At 43.1% G+C, this 22,928-nt stretch overlaps 1 protein-coding gene and 1 long non-coding RNA gene across 2 annotated transcripts in view; one reads left to right on the top strand and one right to left on the bottom strand.

Annotated features, from left to right (window-relative positions):
- Nucleotides 1-22,928, bottom strand: part of PIP4K2A (phosphatidylinositol-5-phosphate 4-kinase type 2 alpha) — a 61,362-nt gene that overhangs the window by 10,845 nt on the left and 27,589 nt on the right. Inside the window, exons 4-6 of the mRNA XM_077302769.1 lie at nt 15,933-16,085; nt 6,578-6,724; nt 2,642-2,680 (exon numbers count right to left, since the gene is read on the bottom strand). Of these exons, the coding sequence (XP_077158884.1) occupies nt 2,642-2,680; nt 6,578-6,724; nt 15,933-16,085 (339 nt within the window). The remainder of the gene's footprint in view (nt 1-2,641; nt 2,681-6,577; nt 6,725-15,932; nt 16,086-22,928) is intronic.
- LOC143820224 (uncharacterized) lies at nt 3,872-4,732 on the top strand. The gene is made up of 2 exons (XR_013225275.1): nt 3,872-4,057; nt 4,440-4,732. It is a non-coding gene; the product is annotated as an uncharacterized LOC143820224 (long non-coding RNA).

Here is a 22,928-nt window from a genome sequence, read left to right as displayed (position 1 = left end):
TATTTACCTCCTTGTCAGTGCTCCTTGCGAGGTACAAGCGCCTATTTGTCAGGAGTCTAAAAAAGAAATAAAACTCCGACGACTATCCTCGGGACAGCAGCTGGTCTGAAGCAGTTTTACAGCGGCTCAGTGCCGGCAGCAGCCCTGTCAAGACACACTAGCTAGCACCGAGGCGTGCGCACGGATAAAACATTAAAGCTGGCCAGTATGCAACAGCTCTCAGCCCAGCAGCCACAGATTTCATATGGAGGGAGTCTGGAATGAGTGAATGTGGCAGGATTCAGACTGGCGCCAGGTAGTAGGCTGGCTGGAAGATGGAGAGCTTTGCGTTGTTTGTTTTGTTTTTTTTGGTCTAATTCTTGTTCGATAAGAGACCATTTTGTTGTCAAGTTCTTTCCTGGGTAAGAAGTCGGGTCAATAATAAGGCACGCGGGCGATGAAGAAGAGATGCTTTATGTTGTAGGAGATTCACAGCATCCAGTGTGTCCTGTCGAGTGGTAAGAACAGCAAGTAGTGCGCTGGACTAGCCAAGACCTGGCGGACCTGAGTCTGAATGCCTGCTCTGCCATGGAGGCTTACTGGGTGGCCTTGTGCCACTCACACACCCTCAGCCTAACCTACCTCATGGCAAGAGGGGCAAACCATGCTGCCTTGGGTTCCAAATGAAGAGAAATACAAGGTATAACTGAAGTTAGATCAGGCCCTTGTGAAAAAGAGGCATCTGTGACATGTCAAACTTTATTTGCGTCAGGCTGAAGTGGCAACTATTTCTTGCCCGTTTCATTAAGAGTGTATTTCCTTGTTCACTTCTGCACAGTGGAAACAGTAACTGAAAGCCACTTCCTGTTGTAGGAGACAGGCTGATTTTACTGTAGACACTTTGAGCGAGATCCAGTGATTTAGACCAGCGGTCCACAAGCTTCTGCTTGCCGCGGACTGCTGCGGCGAAGTGGTGGGAGAAGGTGGCCCGGGGGCCTGCGCACGCGCGGCAGCCCCAGCGCAAACGCGCCTGCGCGGACTGCCGCGCAGGCGCGTTTGCACCGCCGCCATGCCAGCGGCTGCGGCTTCCCCTCCTGGCCCCTCTGGGCCGCGAGCAAATCAGCCGCTAAAGCGGCCGATTAGCTTGCGGCTCGGCAAGCTTCTCTTCCCTCCCCTCCCCTCCCGAAGCGAGAAGCTTGTCGGGCCGCAAGCTAATCGGTTGCTTTGGCGGCCAATTTGTTCGCGGCCTGGCGAGCTTCTCGCTTCGGGGGGGAGGGAAGAAGGAGCTGCAGCCCGGCGCTGAGGCCTTCGCAGCCTAGCGCCGGGCCGCGGCCCGCGGGTTGGGGACCACTGATTTAGACCATGGATGGCCAAACGGTAGCTCTCCAAATGTCGATGGACTACAATTCCAGGGGCTCATGGGAATTGTAGTCCATGGACATCTGGAGAGCCACAGTTTGACCACGCTTGATCTACCATGAGGCTTCTAGTTGATATAGCAGCTGGCTCACTAGCTTAGGACACCAGAAGAGCTATAATAATTATACAACGTATAATAACTACGACAGACAGGGGGCAGGTGCATTCCATATCGCCCCTGTCCAATCATCCAAGGCAAGAGTAAGAGTGACAAGCCACTATATAACTGCAAAGTGACAGCCATGTTAGCCGGTTGCAGCACAAATAAACAGGGGTCCTGTGGCACCTTAAAGACTAGCAAGGTTTAATTCTAACATAAGCTTTCATAGACTAGGTCTTCAGTCAATGGAAGTTGATGCTTAGAATAAAAAGGCTGCTAGTTTAAGGGGCCTCACGTCTGTTGATCACTATATACATTCAGGAAAGGGAAGGCAAAACATTAGCTGTCAGAACTTGGCAGCTGTTGAAATCTACTGCTCTTTCGTAAAAAAAGAAAAAAAAATCAGTGCCTCTCCAAGTATGCTTCAGCACTTTTGGGCATAAAGTAATTCCAGTATTGTTGGCATACAGCAATTCCACGATTGTTGAAATGTTATCCAGGACAAAAAGTATTCAGCCCTAGGTTGGGTTGGTTCTTAAGGACTGTGAGCAGAAGGAAAATGGTGACTGAGGTTCCAGCTACCCTTGGCTCGCAGAATTACAAGTCTGCTTGTAAAAACTCTTCTTCAAGCAGATTCACCTGTGGTTTTCGTGGGTCTTCTCTTGCACAAGAGAAGAGGTGGCCAAACTGGCCATGCTGGCAGGGGCTCATGGTCTCTGTAGTCCATGGCCATCTGGAGAGCGAGCGTTTGGTCAGCCCTGCTTGGGAGGGCGCTGCCACAGAGATCTTCTGGGAGCAGCTGCCTTTCAAGTGCAGAGGGGCAGCATCCGTTTAACAAGGTTTTGTTTAACAAGTCTAAAGGAAAGGAGAAGCTAATAATGACGGGTATTTTGCAACGCTTCTTCAAAATGCTATTTAAGATGTATTTCTTTGTAACAGATAAGATAAGCCAGTCATATTTCTTGCTGGGTGTTCTTTTCCACAACCGGCAAGAGGAAAAGTATGCGTGAACCTTTGGTTTGCAGTTAAGGTCTGACCCAAAACACATACAGGGTGTGAAGCTATGGAATGATGCAGGACAGCCACTACACTGGTCTTTTTTCAAAAAGTTGAAGTACGTAAGTAAGTATAACTTTGGCATACCTTTTCCTTGTCGCTGGCTTCTCTTGCTACTGTAGAACCCTGAAAAAGAAAAGGCTGTATTTGTAATATGTGATCCAACAGAAATTGAAATTGGCAACATACAACCTAAAGAACATGCATTCATTCATTACATTGTCAATGATCCAAAGAGATAGGCTGTTGCAAGAGGCTTGAATTACACAGGGGAACAGTTGCTTCCCCCCACTTCCCCATGACCCTTCCATGGTACATCACAAACACTTCTGAAATCCCCCAATTTCCCCCTCCTCTACTATGAAGTTAGTCAAAGGAATACTTGGGGATATAGATCTTGGCCCTTGCAATGGTGCCTATGGAAACTATCCTGTGTTCCTGCATGCTGTTGCATAGCAAAACTTAACATACGAAAAATGATCAAAACAGGCCCTTCTGCTTTAGTGTGAGCAGTTCTTAAACTTTATCTACCCACCTATAAAGTATAACTCCATGCTACTCTCTCCATTCCCAACAAAAAACACAGGAGTCTCACATCAGTTAATACTTGGTTTACACTTTGCTCTCTCTCTTGCTTCTTTCCTCAGTCACTGTGGGAAAACTAGCCCTCCTTCCTCTTTTTTCCTTTTCCAGCAGCCATCTATGTGCTCTAGGACAGGGGTAGTCAACCTGTGGTCCTCCAGATGTTCATGGACTACAATCCCCATGAGACCCTGCCAGTGTTTGCTGGCAGAGGCTCATGGGAATTGTAGTCCACGAACATCTGGAGGACCACAGGTTGACTACCCTTGCTCTAGGAGATCCACAACTTCTTCTATGTGAAAGCAAGCATCTTGTGTTGTGGAATTTATATCCAAGTAAATGTGTTAATTGATTCCATTTGCACCCTATCTTTCTTCCAAAACAGAAACTTGAGGAATGATTCCAGGTCCTAGTTAAAGTAAATCAGTAACTCACTAAACAAAGTCCAAACCAGTCAGGCAGCACTGAGCAGAACTCTGACATCTGTACCAAGGGACGCCAAATTTTGGCTCCTCTGAGTCTCTTTTTCCTTGAGAATATCTAGCCTAACATTACCCCATATTGTGATATCATCACGCTCTGTGTTTCCTCGGCCTCCATCTACCAGTCATGAGGGGGTTAATGAATGTCCCAGCACAGTGATGGAAGCCGGTCTACTAAAATGTCCAGTTCCACCCACATAACTATTACATGCCATTTTTTCTCCCTGTCAAATATTCACAGGGCACACGGGGTTGGATCCTGTCCCTCTTACTAGGTTGGACCCTGTGATTTGCTTCTACTGAGTTCTCTTTTCACAGCAAAAAACTTCCTGCATCACGGAAAGGTTTCCTCTGTTCTGAGTTTTCCTCCAACATGGACTTTCTTCAGAGTGACAGGATCCAACCCAATGCAAATCAGGGCATTCCCCCCCCCTGCAAGGTGAGTTTCAATATTGCTAACTTTCACAAAATGCTTGCTTTAAAGAAGGTTTTTTTAAAAATTGCGTTTTGATAGAGAAAGTTATTGACAAGAACAACTTGGAGATTCATCCCACATTAAGTAACCAGTGGGGCAAGGATGAGAAAGCTAGCACTGACATCTATGTTTTATATTATTGATATAAATATGAATAAATAAATAAATACCATATGACCAATTTCTTGTTTTTTTATTAGAAAATGGATCCAGACATCAGCTTGCATTTGTCCGTGCACGAATGCAGCAAATGAGAGATGTTTCATTTCAAATAAATATATGCAATTAAAATTGTAGTCCAAGAGACACAACATTTATCTAGAAACTGTCCCTTCTGCCTCCCCAGACTCAGGAGCTTGCAAAGGAAAGATGATACCATAAAACAACCACCATCAAATTATTAAAGAAAGCCACAGAACAACAGCAAACAGTGATGTCTAGAAGTACTAGTATCAATGGCAGGAGGAGGAGGAGGAGGAGGAATCAGGCAGAAATTCTGCTGACGCCAGAACCTTGGTGCCCGTCATTCACAACAATGAGCTACGCCAACAAACACACACTATTCTGCTTTGTTTGGGGAAATATATATATGATGATGAAGTCCATCTCAACGAAAGTGATTAAAAATAATGAAAACCATATGTGAGCATGTGTAATATATTTTCTTCTGCTGACATAGCATATGTCAGCTGGTTAAAATAAGGCACACTGAAGGTCAGTTTGTCTTTGCGAACTGCCTGTTTAAAAGAGAGGCCAGCCAGTCTCCAATTGAGATGCCTTTTACTTCACCACATTCCTTCTTGTAAGGCAGGACATGGACAGAGTGCCAGTTAGGAGGAATTAAATTTATCTGGCTCAGGTTAACAGTTCCGCAGGCATTTGCATGATGTGGCTTTTCAGTCCCACCCATCCTCCAACTGCAAACTGACTTATTTAAATAAAAGAAAGGCCATTAAAGCACCAGAGAGCCACAGGGGGGACCTGCCTTAACTTGTTAAAGCTGTTCTGTTGGTTACCAAAAAGAAACCTGCAAGTGGAAGAAGTTGAAGCAGCAAACAGAATGCATTAGGGAAGCAATAAAGCCTCTTCATTCCCCCCTCAAATGGCTTCTAGTACAACCCTTAATTAACACTTATCTACTTTTAGCTAGCACACTTCTGCTAAGCCACTTCCTCTACAACACATGATGCAGCTCAAAGTATCTTATTTCCATAAAAGGCATTTTTTGGGGAAAATAAGCCACAAATTCTATTTCAGTAATCACAGGTTAACAGAATGTGTTGCTAGATTATATAGTACTGCAATAACTAGAACTTAAATATGAAATACCCAACAGATTCTGGCAGTTGCCACAAAGGGACAATTTTTAGTGGTTTCCTTGTTGCTGGTATAGCCTTCCTGCCTAGTCCTTCAGAACAGCTACCCCCCCCCCTGGAATAATGTATCAGTAGAAAATTATACCAATATGCATATCAGGTTCTATGAGTTTCCAGCTTTCATTAATGAGAAAGTCTCTAGCTCCTTCCATTGGCCAAAAATAAGGAGAAAGGTATATTTCTGTAACAGAAGGGGCTAGAGACTTTTTTCCTAAATAAAAGCCACGAAATTTAGACAACCTGGTATGCATACTGGTATAATGCAGCCTTTCTCAATTTTTTTTACCACTGAAACATTCTTCAGGCTTTGAGAAGTGGCACAATCATGCAGAATATAGTTGGGAAGCACAGCTGTGCACATGCTCCTCCCTTTCCCACTCCTTCCATCATTGGCCATTTTGGAGGGTCAAATGACCATATATGGTCAATATCACCTGAGTCTCTGGAGAGTGGCAAGCTAAAAATCTAGGAATAAAATAAACAAATGTTTAACAAATGGTAAAAATATTTTAAAAAATTAATTAACCTCTACCCATTCAGGAAACCCTTCCAGGGCCATCAAGAAACCCCAGGGTTTCATGATACCTTGGATGAAAAATCCTGGAATAATGTTATCAATATGATGATAACTCTAGAACCTTTTTTTTAAAAGCCTCTTGGAGGCAGAAAGGAAATAACTGCAGCAGGAAGAGGATTAGGGGATATGGCTGCCATGCTGGTGGGATAATCTGAACTTTCCCAGCCATACAGCAAGTATTTAGGCTTTACCCCAAAACTTCAGAGCAAACCAGGTTTGAGAAAGACTGGAGAAAAAATGAGGTAACCCTAGGAGATGCACAAATGCACTATGATGCTGTGGGGAAGCAAGACACAACCCCCACCATGAATTATGTAAATAAATGCACAGCACTATGAATCAGGTTACAATGCGCCTCATAATAATGTATTGTGTACGAGGAGCACCAGTAAATATAATATAGCAATATAGCCTTCCCTGTAGCATTAAGCTCAAGGCAGAAAATCCATGTAGAAACTGGCTCTGCATCATTTTCCTCCCACAAAACTACTCTAACCACTACACTATTCATATTTAAAAGATGCTGCTTACCTTTAAATCATATTTTCTATAAACAGATAAGCGATGGCTGAATACATTTCTTGTGACAATCATATATACTTCAACTCCGTCAACAGTAAGCCGGTACATCCCCAAAAACTGGGGGAGAAGCGTATTCCCATGACACTCCACTATAAACTAGAGAGAAACAGAAAGACAGAGAATATATTAAACTTTAAATACCTATCTGATACATTGTGTAGGACATCTCTCGTGCAGATGCACAAAAGTGACTGACAAAAATGAATACATGATTCAGACACATCATATCACTAGGAGAAGACATATGTTGCAAGCAAATATTTGGAAAGGCTTCTATAACCCCCTCATTCTTTCACTATCGTGGGCCCTCATTAAAATGAGAAGGTCCTTCAATACAGAGATGAAATGTTTAAAAAACAAACATTTTCAATTGAATCTGGAATCCCTTCAGGTTGGCTTGTTGTTCTCATGAACATTTTAGACTCCACATCACCTACCAAATTTCCCTTCTCTGCTAGTTCTCACCTCAAATCTGCACCTCATGATTACACAGTTCACTTCCAGCAGGCAGAAACTATGTACATTCACTTCTAAGATCTCAGCATTGCCTCACAAAAAAGGATGTCCGCCTTGGAGCCTGCCACCTGCAGATATATGGGAGCTATCAAAATAGGTATCAAGCCCTGGTCAGCTGGTAGATTAAACACAGTACACAGAATGCAAGATTTTGGCAGGTTTTCACTGAACAAAGATGCGTCCATAGCATATTAATCCAAGCATTCTTCGTATTTCTTTTATTTAAAATAATAATGCAAAAGCAAATTATATTAGGACTTTTATAAGGCTCCGGAAGAGAACATGCAGATAGCAGGCGTTCGACTTCCCCATTCAGCAACATGACCCTGCAAATCCTTCTCCTGAAAGTCGGGGGCCTTCCACGAACAGCAAGGGACTGCATTCCACCCCCCCCCCCGAATCTCTTGCCACGGCTATGGCACAGGAGTTATTTTCTTGTACGCTCAGACCTAGTGGAGCTTACCAATATAGCTTCATAATGGATCACAGTGAATATTCAACTTCCTATTTTCTTTCAGCAAGTCTTAAACCGAATTACCCAGTATTCTACTACTGATGAAGATGCAAGAACATGAACAAAATGTATTGAATGGTGAAGGCTGATGTTGTCCTTGCTGGCATGGCAGCCCCAGCTACAAAACACAACCTTTGGAATCTGATGTCTTAGGACAGCTTAGTTAATTGCAGAACAAGTTCATGAAATGGGATATACTACATTCCTGTAGAGATAAATGCTATCTTGAAAGCCAGTGTGGTGTGCTGTGGAAGACTGCTGGGTGACCTTGAGCCAGTCACACTTTCTCAGCCTAACCCACCTTATGAGTTTGTTGGGATAATAAAATGAAGAAGAGAATGATGTGAGTGGCTTTGGGTCCCCCATTGGGGAGGAAGGCAGGACATAAATGAATTATAAAGTAAATAAATGCACAGCACTATGAATCAGGTTACACTGGGCCTTATAATAATGTATTGTATATGTGGAGCACCAGTAAAAAAACAATATAGCAATATTTTCTGTTTGAGAATCAAAGAAAAAAAAGATTTGCAGGATAAGAGCTAAATAACTATACAAGGGAGAAAGTATAGAAATAGACTGGGACAAGACATGTGATTCAACGACATTTATTTGCATACGATCTGATGTAATATCTCTGGAGCATCTGCTACACTTGATACAGAACTTTGTATTTTATCTACTAATGGGTCAAGGGTAGTTGTTGTCCACAAAAAGAGGGATGCAATTAATCCCATAAGTATATTTATAGTACTCAATAACTCACTGCGCTGATTCTCTTTATTGAACGAAGAGCAGTATTAAAGAGCACTTTAGTTTGTTCTAAGCATCTATTCTAAACAGTAACAAGGTTTTACTGAGAATTCAGTAGGTTAATCACCTCAAGCTCTGTGACAAATGAATCTCCTCCCTTTGCAATCCTGTGTACCAGCCTGCCGGAAGTTCACTCATTCACTAGTGCATGCAAGGCAGTTTTACTCCAGAGAGTATTTGCTGGAAGGTGATTTTTTTTCCAGCACAGTTGGCTGTGACTTTTGCCCATGTGTCTTAATTCACATGCTAAATGCTTTTTAATTGGTAACTTTAGCTGGTTTTATTGGGCCATATGTATGTCCTTGCAACCTGGTTTTCTTGGGGAGGAGGTCCAGAGATTGAAGAGAAGGTTACTACAGCGGCCTTATGCCAAATTAAATAAAAGGGTAGAGCAGAGGGAGTGAATTCCTCCGAAACAGAAGAAAAAACTCACTTCTATCCTAAGTTAGCAGCTATTTTGCATTTCAACTATGATTCCCTTCCAGCAATAAGAAGAAAGGCAACTGAATCTACCATTTCCAAGCTGAAAGCTGTATATAGTAGGAAGCAACATCATTTTTGAGGCTAGTTTTGCTCTAGTATGTTACTTCACAAGAGCTTCTATATATTTAAAATTCCAAAATTGGCCTGGTTTTCTATCCCAAGATGTTACAGAACATGAGCTAGAAGGGACATTCTCTGAGTCACCTGGACCATTGCACCCCAAGCAAAAGCCCCTAGAATCTTAGCAGCAGGAACACACAATGGTAGGCCCCATTGCCTGCTGCAACCATGAGCAGTCAATGCATACTCCTAGGAAAAGCCGTACTCCTGCAGAAAGCCAACCAGAGAAGATGACCCAATTAACCCTATAAGATCCTCAAGAGTCAAAAAGCCTCATCGCTTTATATTTCAGACAGAATACCAACATTTTCCTGTACCCTTTGGTGCTACATGTACAAAAAGGAAAGACCTTGTATATGGAAATATGCATGTCAATTACACCTTTTGGTTATCTGCCTTGATCTTGGTTGAAATCCCCTCTTTTGGTTCACTTTTGGTTCCCTCTTTTGGTTCACTTTCACCCAAGGGACAAAAACACCTATGAGATCAAGAGGAGACCAGCAATAGAAAGCAGAGCTCCCATGGCATGGCATGGCACAGAGGCTGTTCCTAGAGTAGCTTCTAAGGAAAGACCTTGACATAAGCATGATGAGTTCTGCTGTGAGACCACCTATTAAACCCTCCACTCTGCACAGATCCCTGATCTCCCATCTCTCTGGCCTTACGACATCCCTACCTCAGAGCTCCCTTCCTCTCACTGCACCTATCTCTCTCTCTCCCAAGGCCTCTCAGTCCTTCAAATTACTGCAGTTTCTGTCCTTGATCATGCTCTTACATGCTCTTACTTGTACAATACCAATTCAATCACTTCATTCAAGCCCCTTCTTAAAACCCTACCTGTTCTGTGAAGTTTTTTTAATAGTCCCATTAGCTAGAGATGATCCCCCCCCCCAAAAAAAATATCCTAAATCCACAGCCAAACCCATCTACCCCAACAGGCATTATGAGGGAAAACTGAAATATATGCAGCACTAATTTTACCATCAAAGGGTACTTACTGCATGGATGTACTGCAACATGCATCAAATTTAACTTAGTAAGCATGCAAAACTGCATTATTTGGCATACTATGGAATGTAAAAGTAGACATTTCTTAGTCTTGGGTATGAAAAATAGCATGTATAGACAGTGCTTAAGAAATAGGATTTGCAACTTTGCAAGTTGATGGTGCTATTTAGACAGAAGCACTCTCATACATTCATAATAGGACTACCACAATATTTAAATATCAAGTTAATTTATAACACTGAAAACACTCAGCTCTGTCTGCAACCTTAGTCTAAAGACATGTACTTGATATCAATGCATATCCTCCAGATTTCTCTCTTCCTTCCTCCCTTCCCTTTGTGGTCTCAATCTCAAATTTTAGATCAACTTTTCAGCAAAAGAAACTGTCTTGATGGCACCACATGGATAAAAATAGCTGAAAGAAAGTAAATGTAATCAACTCCAACCCAAATTAAATCAACCCAAAACTTTAATGGCCTGACTGCTGAAAGAGAAACTGGTAACCATTTGCTTAGAATTAGAATAAATTATACTTTTACTTCAATTAGCAATTTTCTTTGTCATAATGAACTTAACTTGTGCACTCATGCAAAAGCCTCACTTGGAAGGAAAACCACTAGCTTTGATTTGGATATAAGCCAAATAATTTGTTTCAAATTGGGACTGGCTCAGAGACAGAAAAAGAGGAATGATGATTTAGACAGCCATTACTGTCTCTCTCTATTTAGCATTGTTTCATACATTACATTAATTTCCGAAGGATAACCGGCGACAAAACACACATGTGCTGTATCAGTTGTAAATGCAGGCAAGGAATAGTGACTTCTCTGAAAAATGCATGGAAGCCGTGCCCAGGAAAGACATTCCCAAGGGGGAAATTGATAAACAGAACATGAACATGCCCTTTTTAGCAGATGCAGACAGCTTGGTTTTGTATAAGAACAGATTCTTCCCTAGTATTCTTTTCTGATCCCTTATGGACCAAACTTTGAAACAGTCCAGATTACTTAATACAAACTGTGGCCCTCCAGATGTTCATGGGAATTGTAGTCTATGGACATCTGGAGGGCCGTAGTTTGACTACCCGTGATTTAATAAATCTGGATTATCCCAAAAGGTATTGCTAAAAAAAGAATATGGAAGGGGGAAGATGATATATTTTAACACCCAAAGTCAAGTGCCGTCAAATTGCAGACAATTTATGGTGACCTCACAGGGTTTTCAAAACAAGAGATGCAGAGATGGTTTGCCGTCGCCTGTCTCGGTAGCAACACTAGAACTCTTTGGTGATCTCCCAGCCAAGTATTAACCAAGGCTGACCCCACTTTGCTTCTGAGATCTGACCAGATCAGGCTAGTGTGGGCCCTCCAAGTTAGGATAGTCTTTTTATTTGCCCTCAGGTCACAGCTAACTTACGGTGATCTTGTAGGGTTTTCAAGGTACGAGGCATTCAGAGATGGTTCACCATTAGTGACCATCTGTCTCCTGACCTGGTATTCCTAGGTGGTCTCCCATCCTAATACTTGCCAGGGCCAACCCTGGTTAACTTCCAAGATCTGATTAGATCAGACTAGCCTGATAAGGGCAGCAATCTTGTGTAGGAGTCTGTGTGATTTATGGTGATTCCAGCAAGGGGCTTTCAAGACGTGAGAAGCAGAGGGGTGAACCAGGGCTGACCCAGGTAAACTTCTGAGATCTGACAGGACTGGGCTATGGTATGCCACCTTCCCTATTAGCCGTCTATCAGGGTGATCTAAAACTTCCTTCCTTCGGAGCCACTTTGATCTGCATTGCTCAGACAATAAAACCAAGTAATCAGTTTCAAAAGAAGCCCTACAGGCCTTGCTTTGGTGCCAACAACTGGCAATTATTTTATCCCTCTTAATGTTAAATGTAGTAGTGACTAGGGATCGGCGATATGGCTTAGATAAGTCTGAAAATCTCAAATCAATACTGACTGGAGTACTTTTTGGCCTTATCTGAGCCAAATCGCAAGTCCCATCATTTTAAATGGGCCGAATCAGAGAAGCCTGAAGTGATTTGAGCATGATTCAACTGACTGATGATTTCAGGCCTGCTGGTTAGATATTTAAAAACCTTGGGGCTGGTTGCTGGCTGGGATCAGGCAGGGTGTGCACAGAGCTAACTTGTCAGTCCCATACATGCCTTCCTAGACCCCCCACCCCCCTGGGACCAGCTCCTGCCTGGGATCAGGTAGAGTGGGTGCACAGCTGACATGTCAGCCCCTTGCCTGCCTTTCCGGACCTCCCTTGAGCCTGTCTGCTGTTCTTCTCACACAACCCAAACAGTGTGAGAAAGGCTGCCAAACAGCTGATCCTTGGAGAACCAACTCTTCTTCTTCTTCTTCTGACTACCAAGCCTGTCCTGCAAAGAACTTCTGCAACAAAGCACCATGCCCTCAGTAGGTTGCTAGATGTGTGATGCATCCTTCACCCCCCCCCTAAAAAGAAAAATCCGTACTTCATTGTATTTTAACCCTTGAAATAAGAAATGCAGGTTATTTATTATATTTTCTAGATAGGAGCCCCTATGGAAAGGCAAAATTAAACCAGCTGGGAAATGTAATGTCAGATCACACAGCGCTTTGGGTACCATGCAGGAACATACCAATTCCAAAAGTCATGTATGGTGCTCATTTATTTTTTAATGCCAACGCATTAAGCAGCAGCTTTAGCCCACTGGCAATACAGAAATCAACATCCCCTCCTCTATTAGACATACAGCACATTACAGAATTCCTATTTATTAAAAGCCAGCATTAAGCCTTACTGCTCATTATTACTCTTTTATGCTTTTTAGAAAGGGATCCGTTTGTCCTCAGACAATTAGAATTACAAATCTGACCCATTCGGTCCACTTTTGCTAAATGAATTCCATTGTGTGCCGCCCGTGTTCAATGGTTTTAGTGCCACTGTTTTATCAAGCCACGCGGCACAGCGGGATTCCATTTCTCAGACTGCCTGCTCAACGAGAAAAGTATTTAACCAGTCATGTCATTCAACGGATGAAAAGGTTAAAATTGCTGCCTTACAAGACAGACACAAAGCACAATGAATTATCAAGGCAATAATTATCTGCACTCTTGTGGCATTTATAAGAGTCTGGAAAGAAGATCTCCGCAGTTACCGAAAGAGGACTAAATACAATTGTGCGCTTTTCCACTTGTTTCTTTAATAAGCATAAGATGTTTTTGGAGAAACTGGTTTCAAATCAACACCTATCCCAAGTGGAAGAGTTAGCTTTAATTGCTGGTTGCCTCCGTTGTGACGGATACCAAGTTCTACCTTAGGCAGTCATGAAATAGACAACTTGAGATTTATGGTTTATACAGAAACGCAATACATACAGAGAGCGGATAATTAATTACATATTTAAAACACAAGCAGAAACCACTGAGGACACCTCCATGCAGAATTTGAGCTGTATGAAAAAGAGCCCCATCTCAAACTAAAATAACCACCCACCAGGACATAGATATCTATTTTGTGTTAGGGGTGGGGAGCATACTAGTAAAAGAGAAGAATTCTATATCTCACATGCAGAACTCAGTCTTGGCCCTAGAAGAGTTTCTGTTCAGAATGAGATCAAGTCCTTGCTCAAGTATGTACCTGACTGTGACAAGGCAGAAGTCACAGTGTCACATTCTATAAGCCTCATACAAATTTTGCTAAGATATATAATCATGCCATTCATAAAGGGATGTGCCACAGTATGCACTGACAGATGAGGTTTTGTGGCCAGCTAGCTGCTGCTGCTAAGACTGGAAATGCTTTACCCAGGTTCCAAGAATGTAGCAGCCCTATGCCGGGGCAGCACCATGCATGCATGGTGGGAAAGGGAGTTCTGGAGGCATTTTGTGCTACTTACAGGAATAGGTGAATATACTCTTTGGAAGATCTGAACAAAGCTATGTCTAATTTGCAAGGCTGCGTTAGCTTGATGCTGAACTTAACAAACAACTCTTCATCAGGGCAAACGGTTGATTAACAGAACTTATTGAGATCCATTTTGACTATCAGGTGTTGCTTGAGCTTTCCTGGGAAACTTATTGTGCAATTAAAAAAAAAACTTAAAACACTTCTGTGTCAGAGATTTATAATTTTAATTTCATTTTTTGGAGGTAGAGGATGTCTATCCAGAGTTCGGAGGCTGTTGCCTCTACTCACACTTTTACTTCAAATCAAAGACCGTTTCTACTCACTTTGTTTTTTGCCCTGCACTTTAATAACTTCAGCATATTCTAGTATAATTCTACAAGAGGCAAGTGCAAAGTAATACACATTGGAGCAAAACATCTTAACTATAAACATATGTTGATGGGGTCTGAACTGGCAGTAACTGACCAGGAAGGGGCTATTGAAGCCGTGGTAGATAACTTATTGAAAGTATTGACTCAGTGTCCAACTGCAATAATTAAGGCAAATGCTATGCTGGTATTATTCAGAAGGGGACTGAAAACAGCTGGCTTTTGTAATTTTCTTGGGCTGTGGGGCTGTGTTCTGGTAGTTTTTGCTCCTAATGTTTCCCCTGCATCTGTGGCTGGCATCTTCAGAGGTCTGTCACAGCAAGAAGTGTATCTCTCTGAGGCATTACACATCGAGCCCAGTAATGCCACCCCACTTCCTGATACCTGCTTATGCTATATTGCCATCATCTATGGTACCTATAACATGGCTTCAAGACAAAATCAGCACTTATACTAGCAGCAACATCATGCATTTTTTTATTTAACATTTGGCACAAGTACGTTTGGCACTTTACAGAGCAACATTAGCAGAAGGGAAGTCCCTGCCTCAAGGAGCTAACTAGCTAAATTAAAGCTGCAAGGAGAGGGCCAGGGAAAATCAGGGGGAGGGACTAACAAGCAGAGGTACAATCATGTTTCATTTTGGAGGGCTGGGGGAAAAACACCAGATTTAGGTGGTGGAAAGTGCTGTCAAGTAAGGTTGGGTGCTTTGGCGGCTGAAGCGGCCGGTCGCTCCCGACGCAGCCAGTGCCGCACCACAGGGAGGGAGGGGAGGTGTGGGAGTCGGCGTGTCAGTGGGCGCACACACGCAGGTGCCCACCGGCATGCCGACTCCTGCGCCTCCCCTCCCTCCCCATGGCGCGGCCCTGGCTGCGTCGGGAGCGACTGGCCGCTTCGGTTGTTGAAGCACCCAACCCTACTCAAGTCGCAACTGACTTACGGTGACCCCTCAAGGGGTTTTCAAGGCAAGAGACATTTGGAGGTGTCTTGTCTTCCTTTGCATAGCAACCTGGGCTTTCTTGGTGGTCTCCCAAGCACATACTAACCAGGACCAATCCTGCTTAGCTTTCAAGACTGGATGATATCAGGCTAGCTTGGGACACCCAGGTCAGGGCAACAATGACTTAATTCTATATAATGCTTTACAGAGTGAACAGGAACTTTTTAATGTCCCGTACCTGGTAGCAAGAGCCTCTTGTGGCGCAGAGTGATAAGGCAGCCGCCTGAAAACTTTGCCCATGAGGCTGGGAGTTCAATCCCAGCAGCCGGCTCAAGGTTGACTCAGCCTTCCATCCTTCCGAGGTCGGTAAAATGAGTACCCAGCTTGCTGGGGGGTAAACGGTCATGACTGGGGAAGGCACTGGCAAACCACCCCGCATTGAGTCTGCCATGAAAACGCTAGAGGGCGTCACCCCAAGGGTCAGACATGACTCGGTGCTTGCACAGGGGATACCTTTACCTTTACCTTTACCTGGTAGCAACTCACAGCTTAAAGCCCCTCTTCTCTAAAACATTACATAAAGCATTCATCCATGTTTCTCTTCCCATTTCTGCCTCCTAAAAAAAGAAAAATAAGTAATTACCTGGTGGTATTTCTTCAGTATGTTGTGCATTTCTGCTACATCTTCGCTTGTTATAGTTTTGATGACATATCTTTTGTCGTAAGAGGTATGGAATCGGGCACCGCTGCGGGCTTGAGAGTCATTTGCAAGCGGACAACTCCTTGTCAGAGAATTCTGTCGCAGAAATTAAAATGGGATGCGATGTCAGAACAAAACAGCACTTTTCAAGCTCTGTTACACCATCAGAAGTCGACAACCGACATTCATCTTAATTGTGTAATTGTGAAAACGCCCTGCAGAATGAAATTCTTTCACGTTTTATTACCAGCACTTTGAAATAGTTTCCACTTTGCTATATTAAATGTTACTCTGGAATATGAAGTGTTATTTTGGCAGTAAAGTTACAACATTCTTCAAGAAACCAGCGACATATTGTGATACAGTAGAGCACTAAGTCAGCTTTCTTGATGGTATCTTTAAGTTGGGGATGAATATTTATAGTGCAAAGGAATGCGCCCCGCCCCCCCCCCTTTCAAAAAGCCAGAGATCAGTTGCTTGAAAACAGCCTCATTTCCAGATAAGAATGAAGTTATCATGTAACTAATCAAAACTGGCTGTGTGAAAACATCAGTGTTACTTTTAGGGTGGTTGATTTTCAAACAGACAAAAATTGTGTTGCAGCAACAGGAAGTGAACATGGATCAGGAGCACAATTTTGCTACATACACCGTTCCTTTTCAGAGCCTCTCCCTCAGATCACTGAAAGGGCACACTTTGCCGGAGGAGAAACTGAGGAATATATGCCCACTTTATATCTGGTGAGTTCTAGGCTGAACCTGCACAGAGATTTTATTCTAATCCCAGGTCGATTCAATCCCTGCCGTTTACACTGAATGTGATTTTCATTTTGATTTTGGGCAAATTAAATTTTTTATCTGACACACGCATGATTGATCTGGAGTAACTCTACATTTTCCTCGCAATATCGTGGAGTGGATATAACCCTCGATATTTGAAAAACTGGCATGAGTAAAGGTATAGCTTTCTGCTTTTCCCTGAACTTGCTGCCTCTAACCTCCAATGCTGTAGAAAAGCCCTGATTGGCCAGGGCGACAGTTCAAAGGTTTTCCTCATTCCCAGGTTGTAAGGCTTCCCTTAAAAGGTAAGCCCTAACTTCTCTCAGCAGAGTTGCCTCTTGGATTTATTCCTCCTCCTCTACTGTCCCCAATCCTCTCCCCCCCCCATTCAAGAAAAGAAAGAGGTTCCTGCTGCGCTTGGCTCCCCCCCCCCTACTGAGCTTCCCTAATCACATGCAGAACACTTTCTGTTTCAATGGGGAGGGGGGTGGAATAGAGAAAGACCTGAGTTCAAATCGAACTCAATTCAGCAGGATCCACAGCAGAATAAACAAAGTAAGTGCAGAATGAGCCCAGCTCAGGTTCAACTGACACTGTGTAACTTGATCAGAGTTTTCCAGTGAGAGACTGCCAAGGAATGGGAAGGGGGCGGGGGGAAGCTGAAGGCAGGACAACAGGCTGGTGAGTCAGAAGAAGACAACAGGTCCCCCCTCAGACAGCCTCTCCATGGCCTGAACCAGTCTGTCCTCTCTAAGGGTCTGTCCTCTCTAAGGGCCTTAGCTAAGTTCCGTTCCTGTTATATTGTTTAAGATAACTGAAATTGTGTTACTTAGATTATTGTTGTTGTTGTATTTGTTTATGTTATATATTATTTCGTTCCATGTATCCCCCCATGTTGTATGTAAACCACCCTGAGCCATATGGAAGGGCGGTATAGAAATCAATCAATCAATCAATCAATCAATCAATCAAATAAATAAGTCCTAAAGAGAGATACAACCTTTCAAGCAAAGTGAAATCAATGGGCTTAGAAAGGTTTAAGTCTGAATAGAGTAACACAGGTAGTTTCTCAAAGCATTCCAAAATAGATCTCTGTGATGTGGCAGTGGTAAGACTCAACTGCTGTGCAAACATGGCACCATATACAGCAGGGGTAGTCAACCTGTGGTCCTCCAGATGTCCATGGACTACAATTCCCATGAGCCCTGTTACAGCCCCTGCCAGCAAATGCTGGCAGGGGCTCATGAGAATTGTATTCTATGGACATCTGGAGGACCACAGGTTGACTACCCCTGATATACAGATCAGGGAAAGCTCTGCTGCTCATCAATAAGGTTAACATTTTAACAAGCATTCCAGGAGAACAGATCGAGTATCCCAGCAAATATACTACAACTACAACAACAGACAAAGCTCAACTTGGCACAGATTAGTCACAGGGAAAAATGAGCCAACTAGCAGTGTTACAGAGTCTCTGAAGTGGTAGCCTGATTCCAATGGGCTTAACCTCCCTGCATGCTCTCTGTGAGGCAGTCTTCATCTTTTGTGTGTTTCTGCTATATTTTTCTCCCATTGGAGCAGTTCTCTCCCTGGCAATCCACTGAGAACTTGGAATCCTCATGATAAATATTAGTATAATGTTTTTTCTGCACAGAACACAGCTCCTCCACTGTACAATGCATGGGTGCAGTTGTGAGTGCCAACAGTAATGGCCCCAATTACTTCCTCATTCTTCGGCAAAACTGATCTCTGAATGCTCTGTGCACCCAACCTTCCAAACGAGGAGAATCAGAACAGAAGAATGTGACTCTAGAACTCTCTTCTAGGTGAACCACGGCTAGTTCTGTGGAGGGGCTGAGCCATATTCTAGGTTCTTCCCAGTAGCCACACAACAAAGAATGGTTACCTAAGCGCAAATCTGTTCCCCTTAGTCCTAACCTTACTTTGTATACTTCCCAGCTCCACTCTTAAGATTAAAATACCTATCAAGCTCATAAATTCAATGCCCTATAATAGCTTTACTTCTCTTGCTGTGTTATTACTGTGAATGAAACACAGCTGCCTAAACTCCACATTCACTCAAGAAGCCAAATGCCTTCTGGTTTTTGATCTCAGGAGAACAAACAAGCTTTCTGGTTCACAAATTGACTACTTTTATGGAGGTCACCTTAGGGGAAAAGAAAACTATACTGTTAACTACTTATACATATGGAACATGTTCAGCAAGATCTGTTTGAGCTACTTTCCAATTTATTTGAACACACAACTACCCTGCACTCCCCCCCCACCCCCCACAATAACTAATCCATCTAATAGTGGTCTTCTGAGCAACCTTTGGTTGAAAATGTCACCATGTCTTTACACAGGTCAATAAAAAGATTGTCTATATGTGTTGAGAGCAGTCAGCAACAGCATTTGTTGAAGGTCATGAAATTTAATCTGACCTTTAACACTCACAACTTCAATCAAACCAAACACATGTCCCATACCAGAGGAATACAGACACTTGTTAGCTCTACTATATATAACCTGATGAAACCCCAAATTCCTGCATGGTTTTAAAGCAATTTGCGGCTTTTGATACAGATAAAGATAATCCCTGCGTATATCATGATTTCATCACCTAACTGCGTAACAAAGACTCTTAGTGCATTTTCCCTGCAGTTTTCTTCAGTAATCTGATATCTTCTTCCAAGCTTCCAGTTCAACATTGAGTCAAACATCCCAATGTAAGATTTGTATCTCACTTTTCCCCCTCAAGGAGTGCATTACAGCTTACATGAATCACCAAATGGTTGCCAAACTAGGCAATTAAGACAGGTCCAGATCTGCTTAACATCCAACCAACCACAGAAGGGTGTCTTTAGAATTCTATATGGCATTGCTAATTTTATCTATGACAAGTGCTTCCTTTCACGTAAACACATTTACTTTCCCACTGTAAGAATGGCAAAGGCCAGTTAGTCTTCTCGAAGCCAAACCGTTCTGAAGACCACAGTTTGAACTAGGGTTGAGTGCTTTGGCTCGGTTCGGCCACCTTGATGATCACCCAAGCCCGAGACAGCACTTAGGAGCCCTGCGCTGTAGTGAGAAGGAGCAGCAGCAGCGTGCCAGCTGGCAGCCGCATGCAGGTGCTCAGCTGTATGTCTGCGTGCAGGCACCGGCTGGTGCGCTGCTGCCACCCCTCTTCGCTGCACCGCTGGCCGTCTTGGCCTTTGGTGATCACCGAGGTGGCCAAACTGAGCGGAAGTACTCACCCCTACCCAGTGGCACCTTTAAGACCAACTTAAGTTTCATTCTGGGTATCTGATGAAGTGTACATGCACACAGAAGCTTGTTTATTATTTATTTATGAATGAATGAAACTTTATTTATGAATGAATGAATCAATGAATCAATGAATCAATGAATGAAACTTTGTTTGTCTTAAGGGTGCCACTGGGCTCAAACCTTGTTCTGTTGCTTCAGACCAATACAGCGACCTACCTGAACCATTCTACGACATGACTGCAGAATACCTAGCAGTGGCAAAAGGATGCAGACAGAAATCAGGAAGTCCTTTGCTTCCAAATATGTTAAATATTTATTTCTAAGATAAAATACAGTGGACTCCAGAGCACTGGAGGCACCCAATGCAATTTAGATGCTACTACTACAGAAAAACAGAATGGAGACCATTTGTGACCGCAGAAGGACTTGATAAAGCAGGAAGAAAAAGGCGGCAAGACAGCTAGTGAGGGGTAATGGGGCAGCTGGTCAGCAGATTTAGACAACCCTGACCCAAGACAAAAGAGACAGATGAGATGACTGAAGGCCTGGCATGGGGAAGATGGGTATAAGGAAAGTGATCTTTGCGATCCAGACCTTTGAAATCCCTAACAGCAAGAGGGAAGGGAAGACAAACTCAAGAAGCGGTGTAACAAGACAGGTACAAAATTCTTTCCTCAGAACAAGCAAAGAATAAAACAAACAAAACAAAATGGTTGCTGCACGAACTGCACAGTTGGAGGAATGTCTTGGCATCTGCCTGCAAACTGACTATTCAGAAAGGCCCTGGAAGAGTGCTCTTGTCTTGGTAACTTTAATACCCAAACATCTGCTGCATCAGAGTTTCCTTAGTGAAAATTAAGGGGCAGCAGGATGGAAAATGAAGAGCAGCACCACCATTTCGCTTTGAAGTTTATCTGCACCGTGGGGGCTTAAGGATTACCAACAGACTCCAAGAGGGTAGGAAGGATTTAAAGGTCAATTTAATTAGCCCACTCTAATCTCCAATCTTTTGAACTTCTCGTTGGCATATTAATATCATTAAACTATAATTATGAGTTTTGTAAGACTAAAATATTATATAAGCAGGCACACAATATATTTAATTTACATACTGATTATGGTAATAGCTAAAAAGGTGTCAGACAAAAAAAAAAATCACAGGATAGCTTTCCCCCCTTACCAAGACCACAGATTTATTTATTTATTTTTAAACATGATTAAAAGAAAAAGAGGAACAATGAAATTAACCTGAGCCACACAAGGTTTAAACTTTCATTCAACAAAATGATATATCTGACTAGAGAAAAAATTTAGTAAAGCAAAGATGCAAACTAAATTTCAAACTACACTTTTGACAGAAAAATGGGCTAAGGAGGGCAAGATACTGGATACTATTCTGTAGATCAGGGGTGGCCAAACTGTGCCTCTCCAGAAGCCCATGGGCTACAATTTCTATGAGCCCCTGGCAGCATGCTGCTGGCAGGGGCTCATGGGAATTGCAGTCCATGGACATCTGGAGAGCCATAGGTTGGTCCACCTTGCCATAGATAAAACTGCAGAGTTTCCACCTTGCCACTGATCAGCAAATTTCTGATGATCTTAGGCAGCTTGATACCCAGTAAAGGTAAAGCCCAGTTCTGAAGCAGGAAACTGGATTACTTCTTCAGATGAGGAAGAAGCCTTGCAGATTCAAAACATGAAAAGTCACACCAGAAGATATGCAGACAGGGACACAGTTGTGTTAACAGAAGAATTAAAATGCAGAAGTAACAGCAACTTCACCCCACTTCGCTTACAAAATATGTGGAGAATGTGGCCTTTTGTGCTTCCTCCTCCCCTGAATGAAATAGTCTGAAACTTGCTGACAAAGACCGCAAGTTGGAACTGAATGCTAGAATTAAAAAATGCTATTTTAAAAAGTAAGACGGCCTAAATTAAATTAAGAGGACAGGCCATCACAATCAGCTTCTATGCCTTGTTTAACAAAAAAACCCCAAAAAACACACATACTACATTTTGATTTGGATTTATTAGACTCAAACCGTTTGCTTTGGGAAGAAACTTATTTCCACTGTTTCTTTGGAAGCATGCTGATTAAAACCCAGTAGGTCATTTCCTTGATAAAGGTCAAAGTCATCTGCTAATGACTGTCCTACTTTTATGACAGTGGTCTGACAGCTATCGATTGTCTCCCTCAGTGGAGCGAAGCACATTAACAAAACAATCCAAATTAGCCTTTTCAGTTAATGTAAACTTTTCAATAATTAATGCCCTGCATCACCTCTTAAAATCATTTGGACAGAACCATAAACACTCTTATTTGAGAGAAAGCAATACTAGGATCAAAAGGGATGTGTTTTCAAGTGAGCATGCTTAGGTTTTTGTCAGTCCTTTATAGCAGTGGTCCCCAACCTTTTTATCACTGGGGACCGGTTAATGCTTGACAATTTTACTGAGGCCCGGGGGCGGGGGGCGGTAGTCTTTTGCCGAGGGACATTGCTGCTGCCTGAGCCTCTGCTCCACTTGCTTTCCCGCGAGCGCCCCTGACTTCCCGCCACCCACTGGGGGGCACTGCCAGCAGCAGCTGCGCAGTGCCACGTTGAGGGGATGCCCCAGCCATGCCGGCCGCTGGTGAGCACCAAAGGTGGGCAGCAGCCGGGGAGGAGGATGAGGAGAAGCTGCGGCCTGGTACAGATTGATCTACGGACCGGTACCGATCCCCGGACCAGGGGTTGAGGACCACTGCTTTATATGGATCAAAACACAACTCTTTGTAGCATTTGAACCATTAGTCAGAAAGTTTAAATTGACACACTAACAAGTTAATCAGTTCATAGATGAAACAGAAAATCTGGGGGAGGGTTGGAATTCATGGGCAGCAAAAATTTCA

Source organism: Paroedura picta, chromosome 11 (assembly GCF_049243985.1).
Source record: "Paroedura picta isolate Pp20150507F chromosome 11, Ppicta_v3.0, whole genome shotgun sequence".
In the NCBI taxonomy this organism is placed as follows: Eukaryota; Metazoa; Chordata; class Lepidosauria; order Squamata; family Gekkonidae; genus Paroedura; species Paroedura picta.
Note: the sequence above shows the minus strand (reverse complement) of the source record. Positions and strands in the feature narration are given on the sequence as shown.